Genomic DNA, 19,456 nt, shown 5'->3' with positions numbered 1-19,456 from the left:
GCAAAAAGCAATGTGACAAAAAGCAATGAACGAGCTCCTCCTCGGGAAAGATGAGAGCAGGCAGCACAGCAAGGCAGACACACACACACACACACACACACACACACACAGAGCACCCACAAGTGATTTCTTCACAGCTCGCTAGGAAAGGGAGAGGTTGCAGGGGCTGCGGCTAATTGCAATTGCATGGTTGCTGGGGGGGTGGTCTTTTTTATCCCATATCTCTTCATCACCAGCTGTACACCCACTCCGGCATTAACTGCCAAAACATCATCACTGATGCACCCAAACTTGGGCACGGAGACTGTGCCTCAGCAAGAGCAAGGGGGCTCCCCAGCAGCCCTGGAGAGTGGCCAGCCGACAACCAGCCTGTGTGACCCAACGCCCAACAAGAGCAAACACTGGGAGGAAGGAAAGCCAGAACTCTCTGCCCAAACCTCTCCAACTCCTGCTGTTACGCTTTATATTACTTTAAACCGACTTGCATTTATGCCTACTCCTTGGAGCTAGTTTAATCAGTTTCTTGCCTTTTGCTGCACAGTTATTATTTTTTACCGTATTTATGAGTTGGAACTTGGAAATCACCTCGCAGCCTTTTGGGGGCCCAAAAGGAGAGGTCTCTCAACAAGCGTGGAGTTTCTCCTCTTAAGGCTCCACTTCATGAGGCTTCCTCAAGACCAACTTGTCCCCCCGAGGCTCACGTCAGCAGGTGCTCCTCACCTCTTCTTGAGAAGCGCGCAAAGTCCCCTCCCACCCCACAAAACACAAGCGCTTCATCCCCTCCTGAGAACCTGGTCAAAGTTTTCAATGCTCGTTTGTTGGGTGGTCCTCTTTGTGCGTTTGGCTCCTTCAGTTCACAGACGTCTCTGGTGGAATTTTAATGACACACCCTCTCAAAATGGGAATAGGTAGATGGGTTGTAGCAGCCTTGAAGAACACAGCCTTAGTCCTCGTAAGACACAAAATGGAAGTCAGAGGATCCCTCTCAGCTGGATGAATGGACAATAAAATGGCAAACGAGGTTCAATCTGAATAAGCATGAAGTGATGGGGGCGGGAGGAGGAAGTGGGGAGTACATCCCATATATACTGAAGGAGTCTGAGCTGGTGACAACTGACCAGGAGAGAGATGTTGGGGTTGCAGTTGAGAAAGCAATGGAAATTTGGAGCAGTGTGCAGCAGCAGCAGCTGCGAGAAGACAAATTTCATGCTACAGAGTATTAGGAAATAAAGTCTCAAGTACTGTACTGCTGCTATTGAAATCTGTGGTGCAACCACATCTGGAATATTACAAATATATAAAATATTGTCCAGTAGCACCTTAGAGACCAACTAGGTTTGTTCTTGGTATGAGTGTTTGTGAGCATGCACACTTCTTCTGATACCTAACGCTCATACCCAGAACAAACTTAGTTGGTCTCTAAGGTGCAACTGGACAATTTTTTTATTTTTCATATCTATTTCTACTGCATCAGACCAACACGGCTACCTACCTGAATCTGAAATATTACAGACACTTCTGGTTGTCTCATCTCAAAAAATAACATCACAAGAGTTGCAAAAGGGACAGAAAACATGGTTCAAAATGATCTGGGAACTGCAGCCCCTCCAAGAAGAGGAAATGCTGACTTTTGGAGATTTTTTAGACAGACGGAAGTTGTGTATGAAGTGTGGAGGGGGGAGCTTGGTGCAGAGGTTACACACAATATAGGAGAAGCAAAGGTTTTGTTTCCCACCAGATTTTCCCCTCTCTCTTTCAATCACCTAGTGAAACTGACTAATAGCAGATTCAGGACACAAGAGAAAATTCCGCTTCACATTTTTAATTAACTTACAGAACTCGCTGCCCGAATATGTGATTATGGCTACTAGCTTAGATGGCCTTAAAAAGGTTTAGAGACATTCACTGGGGATAAGTTCACTGGCAGCCTTTAGATCTGCTACAATCAGCAGGTCACTGCTTTCCGTGGGAGAGTTTCACCTTAAAGTCCATAAAACAAAAGCAGGAACTCAGAGCAGGGCTTTCCATGTGGCAGCCCCTGTTTTGTGGAACAGAATCCTTGCCGAGATACAATAGGGGCCAACTATCTGTACTTTCATTAACAATTAAATACCTTTTTGTTTGGGAAGGCTTTTCCAGTTGGATGAAGAGGTCTCTGCTTTCAGTGCTTATTCTGTATTGTTTTTAAACCCACCGTGAGTTTGTTTTTAAACCTATTTTTAGCCATTTTTATGGTACGTTGTGTTTGGAAAAAGGCATTTTAATTAATTAATTAGTCACAGCATAGTAACTGCTGTTATTTTGGTTTACATTGGCCTGCTGTTTCAATTATACTTCCTTGTTTCTGAGCATGTACCTGTCATCAACACATCTCTTTTTCTGATCTGCCTTCTGAGTGAGAGAGAGATGAAGAGATTGTGTGGCTATTTTCAAAAGGCCACAGAAGAATTCGATGGAAATAAATGACCAAAATGCTTTAGCGGAGGGCGAATGATGGGAGTTGCCAAAGATTATGGGGAAAGGGAAGGGTCTGGAGAAGCCAAAATAAGCCCTGGTTCTCTCAGGTGAGTGTGTGGTAGCTCGTGTCAGGTGTGTGTGTGCAGGAGCCGGGCCCTGTGACCAATAGGACTCTGCAGGACTGGGGCTTTCCTAAGTTTGTTCTGAAGAGGCAAGGCGCAGCCACACAGGCGAGGCCGATTGGTAACTCACTGCACCTGGTGGCAAGAGCTGGGAAGGGATATAAGGTCAGCATTTCCCTTCGGCTTTTTGCCGCAGCAACACGCTTCCTGCATTTGGCTTCTTGCTTCCTAATCCTTGAACCTCTGCTTCTTGACTCCTTGCTTCCTGACCCTCGGACCCTTGGCTTCTTGACTCCCGGCTCTCTGACACTTGGACTGCTGGCTTCTGGCTCCTGGCTTTTGGACCCCCCTTCCTGCTCCCACCCCGCCATCTTGCCCCCGGTCCTGACGTCCCCTGCCAGGACTTCGATCGCCCGTGAACCGGACTGCGACAGCTCAAAAGACAAGCCACACCAGGGCAGGTCATCCAACATGAAGCTCACTCCCAGACCACAGAGCGGAAGGAAGAAAAAGAGATCACCTCCAGACCTAACCTGGGGAACCTCCTGATGGTCCAGTGTCAGGTTCAAAGGCCTGACAGCCACACCCCGTGAGAGACTCCAGGAGCCTCCTGCCAGGAATGCAGAGCACCAACAAGGAGGCTCTCCAAGCAGTTGTGTCGACCTCACCAGGGAAGCTGCTTTCTAATAGCAGCGCCTCCTCAGAACAAGCTGCCGCCACACAGAAGCTCTCTGGATGCATTCCTCGTGGAGGCAGAATTGGGCTTCAGTCTAGATACCAAGGAATTTAAGGTAGCAAAAGACAATCCACAGAGGAAGGGGTTGGAAGAGGTTCACTCCAAGAAAGCTTTATTCGGATGAAGCTGGAGAAGGAACCTGGAAGCTTCTGCAGGCAAAGCGACAGCCTTTCCCTGGGGTTCCGCTTCCAGTTAGGAGTTTAAACATTCTGCACTGTGGGGGCCTTGAGTTTTAATTCACTGCTAAGACTTAATTTGGGGCTGAATCAGTGAGGAATTATTAAAACTGATAAAGAAAGAGTTCAGCAATGTAGGCCAAGTGCTTTGATGTCTATGAGGTATACATAATTCTATATTTTAAAAATCCTAGTTATCTCTCTACTTCATTCCAACTTCCCGAAGAGTAAAGCTCTGAACTCCAGATAAACTGTATGGTAAGCAATTCTTCCCTAAGCATGTGGGTGGATAAACCACAGAAGATGCAGCTGAGCCTCTAGCAGAAAACGGCCCGTCAAATGCACACCAGAGCGGTCTCTCTCTCTCTCTCTCTCTCTCTCTCTCACACACACACACACAAAGGCTCCTGCTCTGGAGAAGGGTGCAAGTGCATGAGTGACTGACTGCACAGGGAGAGGAAGACCAACACTCCGGGAGAGGCGAGGCCATCAGATGCTAGACAAGAGGGGCTTGAGCTCACATCTCAGCCATCTTCTCAGCCCCAGCTCAGCATAAACCACAGAGCAGAAGAGGCTCCCCTCAAGTGTCTAGATAGAAAGAAATTGTGTCAACAACCCAGACCAACTTCTGATTTCAGAGACTGGCCTCATCTACAAAAAACTTCCCAGAATCCTTAGAGAACCATTTGGATCCATTGGTCTCTGGAGGCAGATCACATCCACACGTCCCACTGCCCCGTGGAGTCTAAACTAGGGAACCATCTGACCATAACAACAAGGGAAGTAGACCAAATTCCTCAAGCCACCAATCACCTTCCTCCAGCCCTGAAGAAGCACCATGTTAAGGATTATGGCCTGTCAAGTGTTTAGGGGCAGATATTAACCGGGATATGCACCTCTGACCGGAGAGGTGATGAAATCCTGGGCTGCATCAGAGCAGAGGCCTCAGCGTGGAAAAGGGTTAAGAACACTGCACAAACGTGTCAAGCAGACTCTGCCTAACAACTGCAAGCTCATTTCCTGCACAAATGGGCCCTCTTTCGCAATGCATTCCCACAATAAGAAATACACAACAATAATTTATAATAATTATGTATTAGTTATACCCCAGCCACTCTGGGTGGCTCCCAACAGAATATTAAAAACACAATAAAACTTCAAACATTAAAAACTTCCCTAAACAGGACCTCAGTGTCCAGGCTGAACGATAGGGGTGGAGATGCTCCTTCAGGTCTACTGGGCCGAGGCACAAGACACAAGCAGGGAGGGGCAGGAGCCCTTTGGCACATCCCAATGCCTAATCAGGCAACAGCAGGTGCTGCTGACCATGGTGCTGAAGGCATCTCAGCGTGTTCCTCTTGTTTCACCACCTTGTCTCTTAGGTCCACTAACACGGCTAGCCCTGTATCTTAGCTTGAATGACAACAGGAACATCTCCTGCGCCTCCTCCCTGGCAGGCTGCCTTTCTCTGAAAACGCACACAAAAAGCCTTTCCAGTGAATATAAGTCAGCTTGTCCCAGTCTGCGTCTTTATTAGAAATTGTTTTTGTATATGTAGCTGTTTTAAACTGCACATACAGGATAGTTTGCATATATGCAATTGTTTTTATTGTTGACAATTTTACTGTGAAATCGATTCAAGATATGTCACGAGAAGCAATTCACAAAAGGAATAGGTAAGACGGCAAATGAGCAGGAGAACATGGCCCGAAACTGTGTCTTGGTGATTCCTTGACTGAGAGAGAGTGACCTCAGGATATTCTCAGATCTTTTCCTGGGAGAGTCTTGGATGCGCAAGCTGGTGCTACTGACAAAGTTACGATAGTTGTTGTAATAATAATAAATAAATTTATATACTGCCCTATAACCCGGAGGTTATTGCTATTCCTGTTCCAGAGTTTCCTTTAACTGTGATTTTTAATCCCAGTAGGGGTTTTATTGTTCTAACTTTTGCATAACTGTTAAGACAATTCGTTCTATGAGAAATCTTATATATGCAATCAATGCAAATATTATGCAATCATCCTGAAGAGCAAAAAGCAACACCTGCTGCCTCCTATCATGTGCACCACACTTCCCTTTAAGCCACAGATGGGGAACACTTGTGGTCCTCCAGATGTTGTTGGACTCCCAGCTCTTACCAGCTGCAGTATGGCCAATGAGGAGGGATGGTGGGAGTTGGGAGTCCCATGTGGTTTGGAGGGCCGAGGGGGGAGGCACCCCTGCTGTAAACTGACCTATCACCCCTCCAAACACATCCGCAGTCAGCCCACAGAAGCAAGGCTGTATTTGCTGCAGAGAAGATACCCTCTGCTGTTGGTCCTTACAAACTGCGCCTCATTCCATCAAGGGAGCTTCCCACTGCACTGAACACAACAATGGTACTTTAGACAGACGCTTAAAATCTCTCCACTGCACCCGCCACAAAAAGCGGGACCCTCCAATTAAAGCTGCTGAGACGAGATAGCTCTCAAAAGCCCAGGGCGAGGATAAGCTCTGTTTGAAGAAACGGCTGTGAAGCCCCACCTGAGAAGAAGGCAAGGCTGAAGGATGGGGCGAAGTCAAACAACGGAAACCCGTTAGCCCCAAAGGCAGCAGCCAGCCAGTGTCTGCAGCAGAAGGATTAAGTGGATCAAGCTCTCTAGCCTGCTCTCTTGATTTCATTTCTGCCAATGAGTCTCCCAGCCAACAGATGGGAACTGCAGGAGCTTCACCCAGGGTTACTGCTGGCATTTTAGCACTGATTTAAACTTAGCCCCTTCAATGTGCAGCTCCTGGATAATTTTTGTTGCCAAGGGAATGCACAACATCTCCCCAGCCCTTCAGTGCCATCCAAGTGCCTCTGAACACCAGCTGCTGGTGATCCTGTGTCCTGCTCTTGGGCTTCTCAGAGGCATCTGGCTGGTCATGGTATGAACAGGATGCCAGACTAGACAGGCCCCCATTTGTCTCTCCAGCTTCAGAGATCTCCTGATGCTCTTATTAAGGTGCCACCTTTGCACCTCTCAACAGCTCCAACCATTTGCTCTTTCTGGACATTACCAGCTTTGACATATTTCCTGGGGTGCCCTGTCCACTTAACCTCATTTGCTAGACAGATAAATAACAGAAAATCTGTGCCCTGCGCATCTCCTGTTTATTTCTATGGGGCTCAAAAGAGGGATATTCCCAGATGATTATGTCTTCAGCTAGAGAAGCTTCCAAATGGGAGAAGACTATGTTTGCAGGGCTTTCTTTCTCCCAAAAGCAAACGCTTCCTGTGCACAAACGGTTTGGACTTCATCTGCATAATTTATTCCCCAGAATTCTGTTTCACATATTTGCTTTGGCTTAACATTCAGTATCCCTTCTGCTTGGGGAGGACTTCTGAGTCCCAATGACAGCCCTCGCTCATTATTTAAACAGAAAAGCAGCCGCTGATGTTTACCAAAGTGCCCACAACTCCTGCGTTCTGCCTCCACTCCAAACAGGTTGTCCAGATGGCCCCCCTGACCACAAAAATGCCCATTGATACCTCATAATGGGTCTCCAAAATGCCACCAAAAAAGCATTCTAAACCATAAGGCCATGACAGATGAGCCCCGTTTATGAGATGATTGGACACTTTTCAAAAACGAGGCAAAGAGAATAAGGAAAGAAAAAATGCATCCACATCATAAGCTGACCATGTCTGAAAAAGGAGCTGCAACTTACCTGTGCACCTGCCTGCTTCTGTGCTAGGGGAAGGGCTATAGCTCAGTGGTCGGGCATCTGCTGTGCCTGCAGAAGGTTCCAGGTTCAATGCCTGGCAACTCCAGACAGGGCTGGGTGAGACCTCTCTCTGCCTGAAATCCCAGAGAGGCCTGGCCAAATCAAAGTAGACACTGATGATGGGTCATTGCTCTGACTCACAATACGGCAGCCTCCTTTGCTCCTAAAGGTGATGGACTGATTTAAAAACACATGAAGCAGCATGTTCATCCCCCTGGGCAACCTGCTAGCAGGTCAACCTTCCCAGAATGGTCAAAATGCAAAACATTCTTGGGTGCCTGTTTGGGCTCCTTGATTCGGTGTGCTGTTATTTTCAGACCAGTGAGTTGCAAAGCGAAGTCTAGATGCTTTCTGGCATTTGTGCATTCACTACTACGGTCACTCAGTATAACCAGCAACTTCCATTACAGTTGACTGCAGGAGGATTGGCCCTGCTGTTGTCTAAAAGCACATCTTAAACAAACTCCTTAAAAAATGGGGTCACAGTCCAATTTTTCCCAACACCGACTGGCTCATCCAGTGAAGGAACACATCCAAGCTGCGTTTTCCTATGGAAACAGAACACAGATTCATTCCACTTGCGAACGGACCTGTTAGACCACTGGCTGGAAATCCATAGCCCAGGAAGCACCTGGAGCTTCATAAAGTATCTGACTGGACAAAACCTCTGAAGCCACCTCCCCCAACCTGGTGCCCTCTAGACGTTTTGAACCCCAACTCCCATCCGTGCAGCTCCATGGGGACGGTGCTGATGGGCGTTGTAGTGCAAAACAGCTGGATGGCCCCAACTGAGGGGAAGGCTGGAGAAGCGCTTTCTTTTCTGTGTCCTGAATACCCCAACCTGCAGCTCTGCTGGATGCCCACAACTTCCAGGGTTCTGAGAGAGGGAGAAACTCTTCCTTCTATATCCATTGTCTCCATGTCAGGCATCATTTCATCATCATTTAAAAGGCTGCCCTTTTCTGAGTCTTTTCCAACTGAACAGCATCCTTTTTTCAGGCAAGGTGACCAGAACTGTACAAAGCATTCCAAAAGAAGACACCCCACAGAATTATGATGTTGGTAAGTTTTATTTTCAATTCCTCTCAACTGCCATTTTATGACCCATTCACTCAGGATGCAGAGGTTCTTTTTGGGCTCCTCAGAATCCGTTTTTTGTTTTAGCAACCTAAACAACTTAGAATCAGCAGCAAACTTGGCCACACCCCTAACTCTAGATCAGGGGTCAGCAAACTTTTTCAGCAGGGGGCCGGTCCACTGTCCCCCAGACCTTGGGGGGGGGGCAGAGTATAATTTGAAAACAAAAAACGAATTCCTATGCCCCACAAATAACCCAGAGATGCATTTTAAATAAAAGCACACATTCTACTCATGTAAAAACATGCCGATTCCCGGACTGTCCGAGGGCCGGATTTAGAAGGCGATTGGGCCGGATCCAGCCCCCGGGCCTTAGGCTGTCTACCCATGCTCTAGATCAGCGGTTCTCAACCTGTGGGTCCCCAGATGTTGTTGGACTACAACTCCCTTCATCCCTGAGCTCTGGCCTTGCTAGCTAGGGATAATGGGAGTTGTACTTCAAAAACATCTGGGGACCCACAGGCTGAGAAAGGCTGCTCTAGATCATTTATGAACAGGTTTAAAAGCACAGGTCCCTGGAGGACTCCCTTCCTTCCTTCCCTCCAGCAGAACTGCTCATTTATTTCTACACTCTGCCTCTTGTTACTGAACCAATTCCTGGTCCACAAGAGGACCTCTCCACTTATATCACGACTGCTAAGCATACTGGAGAGTCTCTGGCAAGGTGCTTTGCCAAAAGCTTTTTGAAAGTCCAAGAACACAGTGTCAGCCAGAACACCTCTATCTATATGCCTGTTTAAACTCTCAAAGAACTCTAAATAGGTTAGTGAGACTCTGCTTCAGCAAAGGCTTCTTCTTCTATATGCTTGGTTATTTTTATTTGACAATATTTTTCACCCGTTTTCCCAGGACAGATGTTAAGCTAAGTGACCTGTAATTTCCAGGTTCCAAACCCCTCCCCACGCCTGAATCCCTTTTAAACGTATTTGTGTCACATTGGACATGTTCCAGTCCTTGGGGTCTTAGGGACAAGTTCCACGTTTCTGTTAAGAGATCAGCAATTTCACATTTGAGTGCTCCTGAGAACAAGGCTCTTTGTTGCATGAACCTTTTGACTCAGTAGAAGTCTGCTATCGTGAAACAGGCAGCACAGTCCGCAGCCCCATAGCAAAGAATGTGAAACTTAAACGGACTGTATTTTATAAAACCACAAAAAAACCACCACAAGAAGGAAAATTAACAAAGAACTAGTATGTGTATGTTTATCTTGTCTGCCAAGACGGGAGGGTTTCTAGAGGAGGAGCCCTCTGCCTTGGGTTGCTAAAGCAAATCCTAGGGGGCCCTCGCAGCTCCCCTTCTGCAACTTCTAGTAAAATGTGATCTGGCCCCTCACTGCAATCCAGATCAGAAGATCCCCATCAGTTCCCCAGAGAATACACATTGCTACCTCCACATAACATTACAAGGATTTCCAAAATGGTCCTCCTTTGCCAACAACAAGAAGGTAAGACACGATTCATTTGTATCAATTTAATAAGCCTGGCTATTGACATATAATTCTCTCCTGACTCTCATTCCAGATGGATTCACTTTCAATTTACCCAGAAAGCCCTATGAAAATTCATCAACCTGGATATAAGTGTCAAAAACTTTATTAAGGACAACATGCAGACTTTGCCAATATTCAAGCTACTACGCCAGGAGTTAATGCGTGTAAATACACCCCCCCACACACACACACAAAAAGGACTATAATCTCATATGGAAATGTAAACAGCTTTTTTAAAGGGATGTCAAAAGTATATGCCACATAACACTTTTAGAATAATACTACATATGTATTGTCTTTTCTACGCTATGTGAAACATATTTGTTATTTTGCCCCCGAGATGTAATGTTTCCACACCAGTAGCCCCACACAGGAACCTGCAACTCCAAGACAGACAGGTGTCTCTGACCAGCCTTTCGCTTCATAGTACTTAAATCTACAAGACACACAAGGCTCTCCTTGTCCGTTTTGCTTTCCACACACAACAGCTGCGGTACCAGCTGCTGACAAACGCAGCAGAGCAAAATTCACAGTCTGGCTTGCTTGCCTGAACTCCAAGCGTATCTGGTGTGAAAGGATTAAGATTTCAGCCAAACATCCACAGCTTTCAAGTCCCGATTTGACCCAGGACTGGTTAAGGTTCATTTGCAACAGAGGAGAACCCCAAAATGTGGAAAATTCACCCTTTAACCAGTGTGCACCTTTGCATTTCAAGAGTGTCCAAGGCCCACACAGGGGAGGCAGACTCTGCCCAAAGCAAAAGAAGGCATCCATGTTCCAAACCTTTGATTTGCCTGATGACACAGACCATGTGGGTCGCACACATGTGCGAGGGCAGGGCTGAATTGCCAGGCTCCAGTTTGGGTCAAATGATTTCAGGAATGGAGCCTACTCCACCAGGTCCGTTATTGAAACATGCTATTTCCACTGGAACCAAATTCCAGTTGGGACGATAATTTGCTATCCTCAACAGCTCTGCAATGGATACAACTGAGGATGAGTATTGCAACTATAAGAGTTTCCAAAAAAGGTTATAGAAGATGCAAAGGGGGATACCCATCTTATAGTTGCTGCTACTGAATACAACTCTCTTCCATGAATAGTGAAGCACGACACAAGCACAAGCCAGAATAATGAAAAAGAGTTAATGTACCCATCTTGACAGGCGCGCAAGGAACCTTCCTGCTCACAGCAGACAAGTTTGTACTCCTATCTCCCGCTCCCAGGAGACGCATCAAGAGAAAACCTTGGTGCTTCTGGAGAGACGCCAGTGCAGCATCTCGCAATGGCAAAAGCTTTCCACGGCGCATCCTGCCAGTTTCTCTGGCCCACAAGAAAGCAGACGGAGGGAGGCACTTGAAGGCACGAGGGGTCTGCTTGCAGCCATCAAGAGCCGCTTGTCGTTCACACACCACCAATTCTCTTTGTGCGCAGAAGCCTCCAGTGCTCTTGAGAGTTTTACTTTTCAAAACAATTCACTAAATGATTCAAAGCAGCATTTTTCAGAAGACAGACAAACTCGCCGGGTTGTTCTGTTAAAGCTCTTGGGTTGACGGCTTTTTGTAAATATCTCACATTTCTTACACCCGTCAGGATCTTTTAATTCAACTCAACAGGCTTCTGACTTGCTTAAGAATTACAAAAGTGTTTTGATACTCTCTGTAGCAAAACACAGTTTCTGCCCTGTGTGAGAAACTGCTAAGAAAGCCTGACATCAGTGTTAGATAGGTGCTCCTTTTGCGTGGTCTTATTTTGCAGAATCCCCTAAAACTGCCACCCTGTATTTTCCCCACATTAAGCTCAGATTTCCCTTTTCCATGAAAAATATCATTGCTGCTAAGGACCCTTTTGTGATACCTCAACAACACAGTTGCAATGCTAAGCCCGGTGACATTGTGTAAATTCTGATCCATCTAAAACGACAAGGTTGCAAACATGAGCCTATTTTGATCCGGGGCACATCAATGGCCTTCCGCTGGCCAGGGCAGCATCCAAATGACACAAGTCAACAACAACACGGGGCAGAGAGGGAACCTGCTGCCACTCTCTGCTCCGGCCTGTTCAGACAACACTCGGCTTCTGGGTGCTCTCTGGAGTGAAATCGGGAGGCCGCCAGGAGCAGCACAGTAGTTCATGGAAGGGTCTCCTCTCCCACACACCCACAACGGGTTGGGAAAGCATCTGGGGAGAGCATTCCACGAACGGGGAGCCACACCAAAAAAGGCCCTTTCTTGTGTTGTCACCCTCCGAACCTTTTGGGGAGGGAACATAGAGAAGGGCCTCAGAAGACAAACTACAGACACAACGGAACAGTGATGTCAATGCAACACTTCCATAAATAATTCTGGTTCTTCTACACAACACAGGTAGCCAACTTGGTGCCCCCAGATGTCGCTGAGCTCCAACTTCACCCCAATCCCAGCCCTGTTGGGGCTGAGGAGAGAGTCCAACAAAATCTGGTGGGGCACAAGTTCTGCACCCCTCTGCCTTGAGGTCAACAAATTAAGGTCACCACGGTCAACTTCAGCAAGTTGTTGGTACCAGAGAGGCACACGCACCGTTTGTGCAGCTGTCCCAGGACGGTGTCTCCCTTAGACAAGCAAAGCGACCTTCAGACAAAAGTCACGGCAAGGTTTACAAGAGCAGACACAGGTGGAAGGATGGGGGAAGGGACACGTTCACAGGCCCTACCTCTTCAAACTGAAGCCGCACTTTATTAATGGCTCGGATCCAGCGGGCTCTTGCGGCGGGAAGCAGGAGAAGTTCGTTTTCGTCAAGGTGACTTGCAAAAAAGAAAAACGAGGGGAAAAATGAGTGCTGGAAATTCAAGAGCAGTCTCATGAAACTCAACACATGAAAAGAACCTTTTATTGTAATGGTGGGAACAAACGCTGAGAACAGTTGGCCCCAAGAGACCTGGGATGGCCAGCAAAAGACAGAGAATGGCACGGAAAGAAGAAAAAGTGTGGCCAACAGGGACTGTGGTAGAGAACCCTGTAAGGAATGCACCCCATTAGTCACTAGATGGGTGTAAAATGATGATGATGATGAAGAGGAGGATTAGATTTATTTAACGACAGTTGTCCCCCCCCCCTTTCTGACCCTAGGCACCAGTGGACTACTCAAAACCAGCTATGGCACCACACCCATATCCTGTTTGCCTCTCCCAAGATCAACCAGAAAAGTGGCCTCACGTTCAACTCCAAGGAATCCATGGCCAACGTGCACCACCTACCTGCCCGGTGTCTTCGTGGCTTCTTTGGGCTCGTCCGCTTCAGGAGGTAGTTGAGGTGTGGCATGCTCTTTCACCTTCCCCTCTCCTTCCCTGTGCACTTCCTGGGGCTCATGCTGCTCGCTAGATGGCGCAGGGCCCTCTGTCGGGGGAGGAGGAGGAGGAGCAGCGGGCACCCCTTCTGCGAGCTCGTCCTCGTGTTCGGAGCAGGGCACACTCCCGTGATACTGGTCCAGCTCACTCAGCTGAGAGCTTCCCTGGCTGATGTTACAGGAGGAACCAAACTTACTACTGCTGGCAGGACTGTGAGAGAGCAAGGCATTAGTAAGTCCAAAGGTCTTGGCAACCAGGAAACAGCACAATGCATGCACACGCAGAGAGAGAGAGAGTGCAAATCCTAACTACACCAGGCCAAAGCATCAAATGGAAACTCTAGCCAAGCAAATGTCTCTTGCACACTGCAGCCACTGTTCTCAGTCGCCCGCCACTTCCAAGTTTGTGTTTGCAATTTTTGTGCTGGGCCTAAGCCTCTGGACCCTATTGATATATCAATCAGGAACAGATAGCATCATCTGCTGCGCATCCTGTAAACTGTTTACAGGCCATAGGAAAATTAAGAAAGGCAGCAAAAGTTCCGTGCACATTGAACCTCTAAGCTGCTAAGCTCAACACCTTCTTACGACGTTTGCCCCTAGCATGTCAACTGCACGTGGATTCTGGGACATGAGGGTTTCATCTTTACTCCCATTTCATTAGCACATTCTTAAGTTTCTCCAGCGGCTGAGAATGGATCCTGTTGTGGCTGCCGTTTAGAAAAATCAGCCCTGTCTTCCAGCACAACATGGGCCCATTGCTGTCGCTGCTTGGGAGTGACTGATTATTATAAGGTTGGAGTTACTGCACCAGGAGCTGTTAATTCAACAATACACCCTCTCTCTCTCTCTCTCTCTCTCTCTCTCTCTCCATTGTGGAATTCTAAGAAGGAAGGGGCACAAATGCTTCTGGGCCGCTATTTAAGTGCTGCCTGGCTTTTGGCAGCCCACATAGGCAGAGATATCTGCAAGAGGACCCAAGGCAGCTACAGTGTGAAAATCCCATCTATTCCTTGGAAAACAGGCTGGGCAGAAAGGAAAATGCTTGAAGCAGGATCCCTGCTGGGCCAGTTGTCTAGAGATGGCGGGTGAGGAGTGCAGATTTAGCAATGGTTTTAGTAACTAGCAGTTCTGTAACTAGGGAGGGGCAGCAAGAACACCAGCCCCAATCATCCCCTGGAGAGGGGTAAACAGGGAGCAAAAGTCACTAATACACTGATAGCTGTAACATGAAATCACTGCAATTCTCTTCAATATGGAATAATTAAGAATGTTTTTGAGATATGGTAAACCAGAAAACCAGTTATCAGCTTGCTTGGAGACCTAATGGGGCGCCAAGGAGCTCCTCATTGGCTCCAGATGCCCGCAGCCTAACACAGAAAAGCACATTCAGCTAATGCCGCTGAATACAGCTGGTAAAAGTAGAGAAAAACTGAATCCTGTTAGCTGAGCAGTAACAGCTTCTGAGCAGCAAGAACTGGATGTTTCTGCATTAGTACCTTAATAGTCCACGGCCATGTTTAACTGGTGGGAGGGAGAAGGTTTTAATCACAGAATCTTAGCATGGCAGAGTTGGAAGGTACCCCCAGGGGTCATCCAGTCCAACCCCCTAAATGCAAGAATCAGAGCTCAAGAATCCATGACAGAAGACCAGGCAATGTCTGCTTAGAAACCTCCAAGGAAGGAGAATCCACCAACTCCCAAGGGAGTCTGTTCAACAGCTGCTACTGTCAGAAAGTTTTCCCTGATGTTTAGTCGGAATCCCCTTCTGGGTGTTAGAAAAGTTATGCTGCAGGGGACTGAACTGCAACCACTGGATCAGCTTTTGCTGCCATCTGGGTCTCTCTCCCATCTTAAAATGTGAATGCCTTGTATGCTGTCCAACTAAGCTTTCTGCAAACCAAGAGAGCCCCCGATTTCCTCCCTCCCACCATGTCATCTAGAGGTACAGGTTGTTTTCTCACGCACACAATTAGGCTACGGAAGGTTGATGAAACTAATACTCAAAGCAGCTCACTCACAAGGACACAGCACAAACGGAGAGCAAAGGGGAAGCGTCATCTTTTGGAACAAAGGAAACCAGAAGCCGAGAAGGAGAAGGGCAGGGGAGGCTCTGGGTGGGCAGCCTAGCAACTAGCGGTCACAACTCTACCTACCACTGGGTACTACTAATGCCAAACACAGCCTAGAGGAGTCTGATCTACGAGGTCAGGCATCTACTGTTACAGCACGTGCATTATAAATGGCTCACAAGTTGGCACCATTTATCATGCTGTTTTGGCTACTGGCCTTTTCTTCCTGAGTGGCTCAGGGCTACTCTGCTCCGCCGGCTGCAGTCCAGTAGCAAGTGTTTCCGTTTCTGGACAAGGGACACTTTCCTTCTGCTCTACTTCATCCTGAACCTGTGTGGCACCTTCTGCTGGTTCCTCTTCAGGGAGCCCAGGAGGCTCACTGGAAATGGTGCTTGGCTCATCTTCCGTTTCTCTGGAGACCTCAAGCTCCAGCTCCTTGTTGGGCGCAACTGGAATGTCAGGTGTGGGACCATCGAAGCATTCGTTGCTCTTGCTGTCGGGCTGCTTAGAAGAAAGGTCTGAATCAGCAGCACTGTCAGCTGGCTGGTCAGAGGCAGAGAGGTTTGGGCTCCCATCAGCCCCGGTCACATCCACTGCTTGTTCCTCGGCTTTTGAGACAGCTTCTGGTGCCTTCAAATCCAGTTTGGATGAAGCAATTGGGGCCACCTCCTGTTTGGAGGAAGCTTTTGGTGTTGGCACATCTGGTTCCTTCTTGAGACTTGCCTCCTTGGCATCTTTCTGCCACGGAAATGAGAAGTCCAGCTTCTTTCCAAACACAGCAGCCGGAGTGCCCTCTACTTTACCTGCTTTCTCATCACTTCCTCCACCAAACAGACTTGAGGAAAACTTGTTGAAGCTGGACACGAGGCCTGGCTCAGGCGCAGGCTTGCTTGCCGAAGGCGGCTGTGCAGAGAAGAAGGAGCCAAATGGCTTGCTGCTGTCTGCAGAAGACATGAAGCCGAATTTGGGCAAAGTGGGCATGCTTGGAATTTCAAACATGGGCTTGGTGCCGCTGGCCTCTGTAGGAGCACCGGCTGGCTTGCTCTTACCAGCCAAACTGCTTTTCAAGGGAGCAGCTTCTGGGGCTGCTTCGCTGATGGTTAGAGGCTCTTTCTGCTCAGGAGGAAGATCAGATTTTATTTCAGGGACCTTTTCTATATCCTGATGGGGCAAGTCATGGGCCTCATCTGCAGCAGCTTTGGGTTCCATCTCCAGGGTCTCAAACGTGTCTGGTGGGCAAATATCAACATCTGCCTCATTCTTTGTAGTTACTTCTTCAGTGGTTAGTGAAGTATCCGTCAGTTCTGGCAGTTTCGGGTGTTCATCTGCCTCACCAACCTTGGGTTCCAGCTCACGTGTACTCTCCAAATCCATTTGGCCAACGTCTGTTTCTCCTGCCGGGCTCACTTGCTCTTCAACAGCAGGGACAGCATCATTTTCTAAGGGCTCCACAGGCACTTCACTCTTCTCCTGCAGCACCACCGTCTCAACTGCATCATGTACCTCTGGACTACACGGGGCAGCCTTCCCTGCTTCATCAGATGCCAGTAAGTTTGTGTCCAGCTGCACCACTTCAGGGCCCTGATCCCTACTTGAGTCTAAAGTTTCTGAAGCATTAAGGGAGGGTTCCAGACCATGTTCAGGTCTTCCACTGCTTTCAGCTTCCAATTCTGCCCTACATTCTTTCCCCAAACTCTCATCTGCTAAAGCAGAAGGGGCATCTTGTTTCAAGTCACTGCTAGCTTCTTTCTCTGTAGGTTCAGCCCTAGAGGTTTGGTCCGGTTGTTTCAAAACGCTGCCGGCATTTGTCCCTAAAAGTTCGTCCCTAGAGGCTTTATCTTGTTTTGCGAGACCTTTACCAGGAACTGGGCCCACGGCCTCCTTTGCCCTGGAGCTCATTTCCTGGGGTTTTGAAGTGCCTGCGGTCTTCCCTGCAGGCTTTGAAAGGGTCTCGTCTGTTGCTCCTTTAAAAATGCCAAAGAGATCACTTGTAAATGCTGGAGGAGGCCCAGTGGGCAGGGAGGAAAGGCCGAAAAACGAAGTGCTCTTCTTTTGGGCACTAGGAGCTGCTGGAGTCTGAGGCTGGGAAAAGAAGCCAGATAATGTTTTGGTTGGTTTCATCTTCGTCATGAAGCTGGAAAACATTTCAACGGAGGAATCTAGAACTGATTTGTCAGCCTCAGGCTCTTTAGGTTTCTCCTGCAGGTTAGGTGTTGCTGCTGCCATTTGAGGGAGAGGCCTCTGGCCCTGAGCCTGCTGCTCTCCTGCAGTATTTGGGGTCCTATCAGGTTGCTTGAGCTCCGGGGGCTTGACTTCAGTATTTGGGGTCCTATCAGGTTGCTTGGGCTCCGGGGGCTTGACTTCAGGGGCGCTTGGTTTTTCTTCAGGTACAACCTCCTGTGAAAGGTCTCCAGGAGCAGGAGATGGCTCAAGAGCCACAGAGGTCTCATCACAAACTGGAGCGGGCTCTGCCTTTTCAAAAGTCTCGTTCTCAACTAAAGGAACAAATTCCTTCTCAGAGGACACCACAATACCACCACTCTTTTCTGCATTGTCTTGCAGCTGCTCCTCTGGTTGTGGAATCTCCGGAAGGGAAGGTGCAATGTCTTCCTGCAGCGTAGGGACCTGAGAGCCAGGATCAGAATAGACTGAGTGGTCTTCTCTATCTGTACCATCATCAGGAGGTTTACTGGCCACAAAAGGTATCTCTACCTCATTTTTCACTTCTGAAGCACTTGCCGCAGCATGCTCAGCCGCAGGAGTTTTTAACTCACTTGCCTTGTGCTCCGGACCAACAGCCTCTTGCTTTCCAAGTACTGCTTCTATAACACCCGCCGCTGCCTCTTTATCCTTCAAGCCCTGCTGTCTGGCAAGTCCAATGCCAGAGTCAACAGAAACACACTGCTTCATAGAAGGCTTTGCGTCTGCTTGCTGTTGAGGCGGCCTTCCCAGGGTGCTTGCCTGCTGCTGAGGTGGCTTTGCAATATTCCCCTTGTCAGGAGCAGCTGCCGGTGGTTTGTCATCCAGGAAGGAGGTCAGGTTGAAAAAGCTGAAGCTGGAGCTGCTCTGAGGCACGTTCTTCTTTGTGGTGGGCCCTCCGGAAAAGAAAGAAGGCATCTTGAACAGACCCTCTCCTTCCGGGGGCTTGGCATTAGGAGCTGCTGGAGCAGGGGCAGGGGCTTTCTCTGGGGCACCGAAGAAGGAGGAGAAGATGCTCTTGCCAGCCGGCTGCGGGGCCTGCGGAGGCTTCGAAGGTGCTGCCTGAGATAAGCCAAAAGGCAGGCTAAACCCAGAATCCCTGGGTGGCTGACTGGCTTTTCCTGGCTGAGTTTTACCAGGCATGGCTCCTGCATGGCCTTGCGGTCCCGGTGCAACAGCTGGTCCGTGGCCATGCTGCCCTGGAGAGCGATTTGCTTGGTCCATTCGAGGGCCTGCCTGCATGGGAGGCTTGGGTTCTGCATTCCCTGCGGTGGGGATGTCCTCCTTCTTCACTGGAGCAGCTTCCTTGCCTACTTTCCCATGCTGTTCTTCCTTGGGGACTGCGGCCTTCTGGGCAGCGTTCCCACGAGCCTGCTCCACGGGGATTCGAGGAGCAGGAGTGCTGCTCTTACTTGGCTCTCGGCTACGCTGGTCCGCGTTGTCATTCGGTTTCAGGGAGGTGGGGGTTCCACTCTTTGGTGGAGCAGCGGCACTTGGTGGGGCAGGGGCTGCATCGACTTTGAAAAGATCCCCTATGGAACCAAAGAATGATGAAATGCCTGGGGGCTCCACTTTCTCCTGAGGCATTTTCTTCTCGGCTTCATTTTTCGTCAGATTTGGCTGGGGTGCTGGCGGTGGCTGTGGGGCTTTGTTGACCTGCGTTTTAAAGAAATCAAAGAACCCGGGGCCTTGACTTTTATTGGGTGCTGCAGGTGTGGAGGAGTCTTCTCCCAGGCTGAGAATCTTGAGAGCACTTTTAAACAACGTGCCCTCAGCCTCCGCGGGTGCTTGGCTGGGGGCTGGCTGGGTTTTCTTGGGTTCATCCTCACCCACTTTGGGTTTTTGTTGACTTGGGAGGGGAGCAGGCTTAACACTTTTATCCAGCTGACTGGTCCTGCTGTCCATGGGACCCTGGCTGAGCTGAGAGGAAGACCTCACCAGCGGAGGCTTTTTCTGAGAAATCACTGGCTTTTCATCCCTAACGGACTTAACTA

General features: G+C 48.6%; 1 protein-coding gene across 7 annotated transcripts in view; it reads right to left on the bottom strand.

Annotated features, from left to right (window-relative positions):
- UNC13B (unc-13 homolog B) overlaps positions 1-19,456 on the bottom strand; it is a 154,343-nt gene that overhangs the window by 80,770 nt on the left and 54,117 nt on the right. For 5 of the 7 annotated variants that reach the window (XM_083402609.1, XM_083402606.1, XM_083402607.1 and 2 more), the window contains 2 exons: positions 13,103-13,402; positions 12,559-12,649 (listed from right to left, as the gene is read on the bottom strand). In XM_083402609.1, the coding sequence (XP_083258735.1) occupies positions 12,559-12,649; positions 13,103-13,402 (391 nt within the window). Of the gene's footprint in view, positions 1-12,558; positions 12,650-13,102; positions 13,403-15,480; positions 17,505-19,456 lie in introns of those variants that run through there. The other 2 variants (XM_083402604.1, XM_083402605.1) reach the window with 1 other exon arrangement.

This window comes from Podarcis tiliguerta (genome assembly GCF_965153285.1).
Source record: "Podarcis tiliguerta genome assembly, chromosome: 11".
Lineage (NCBI taxonomy): Eukaryota > Metazoa > Chordata > Lepidosauria > Squamata > Lacertidae > Podarcis > Podarcis tiliguerta.
Note: the sequence above shows the minus strand (reverse complement) of the source record. Positions and strands in the feature narration are given on the sequence as shown.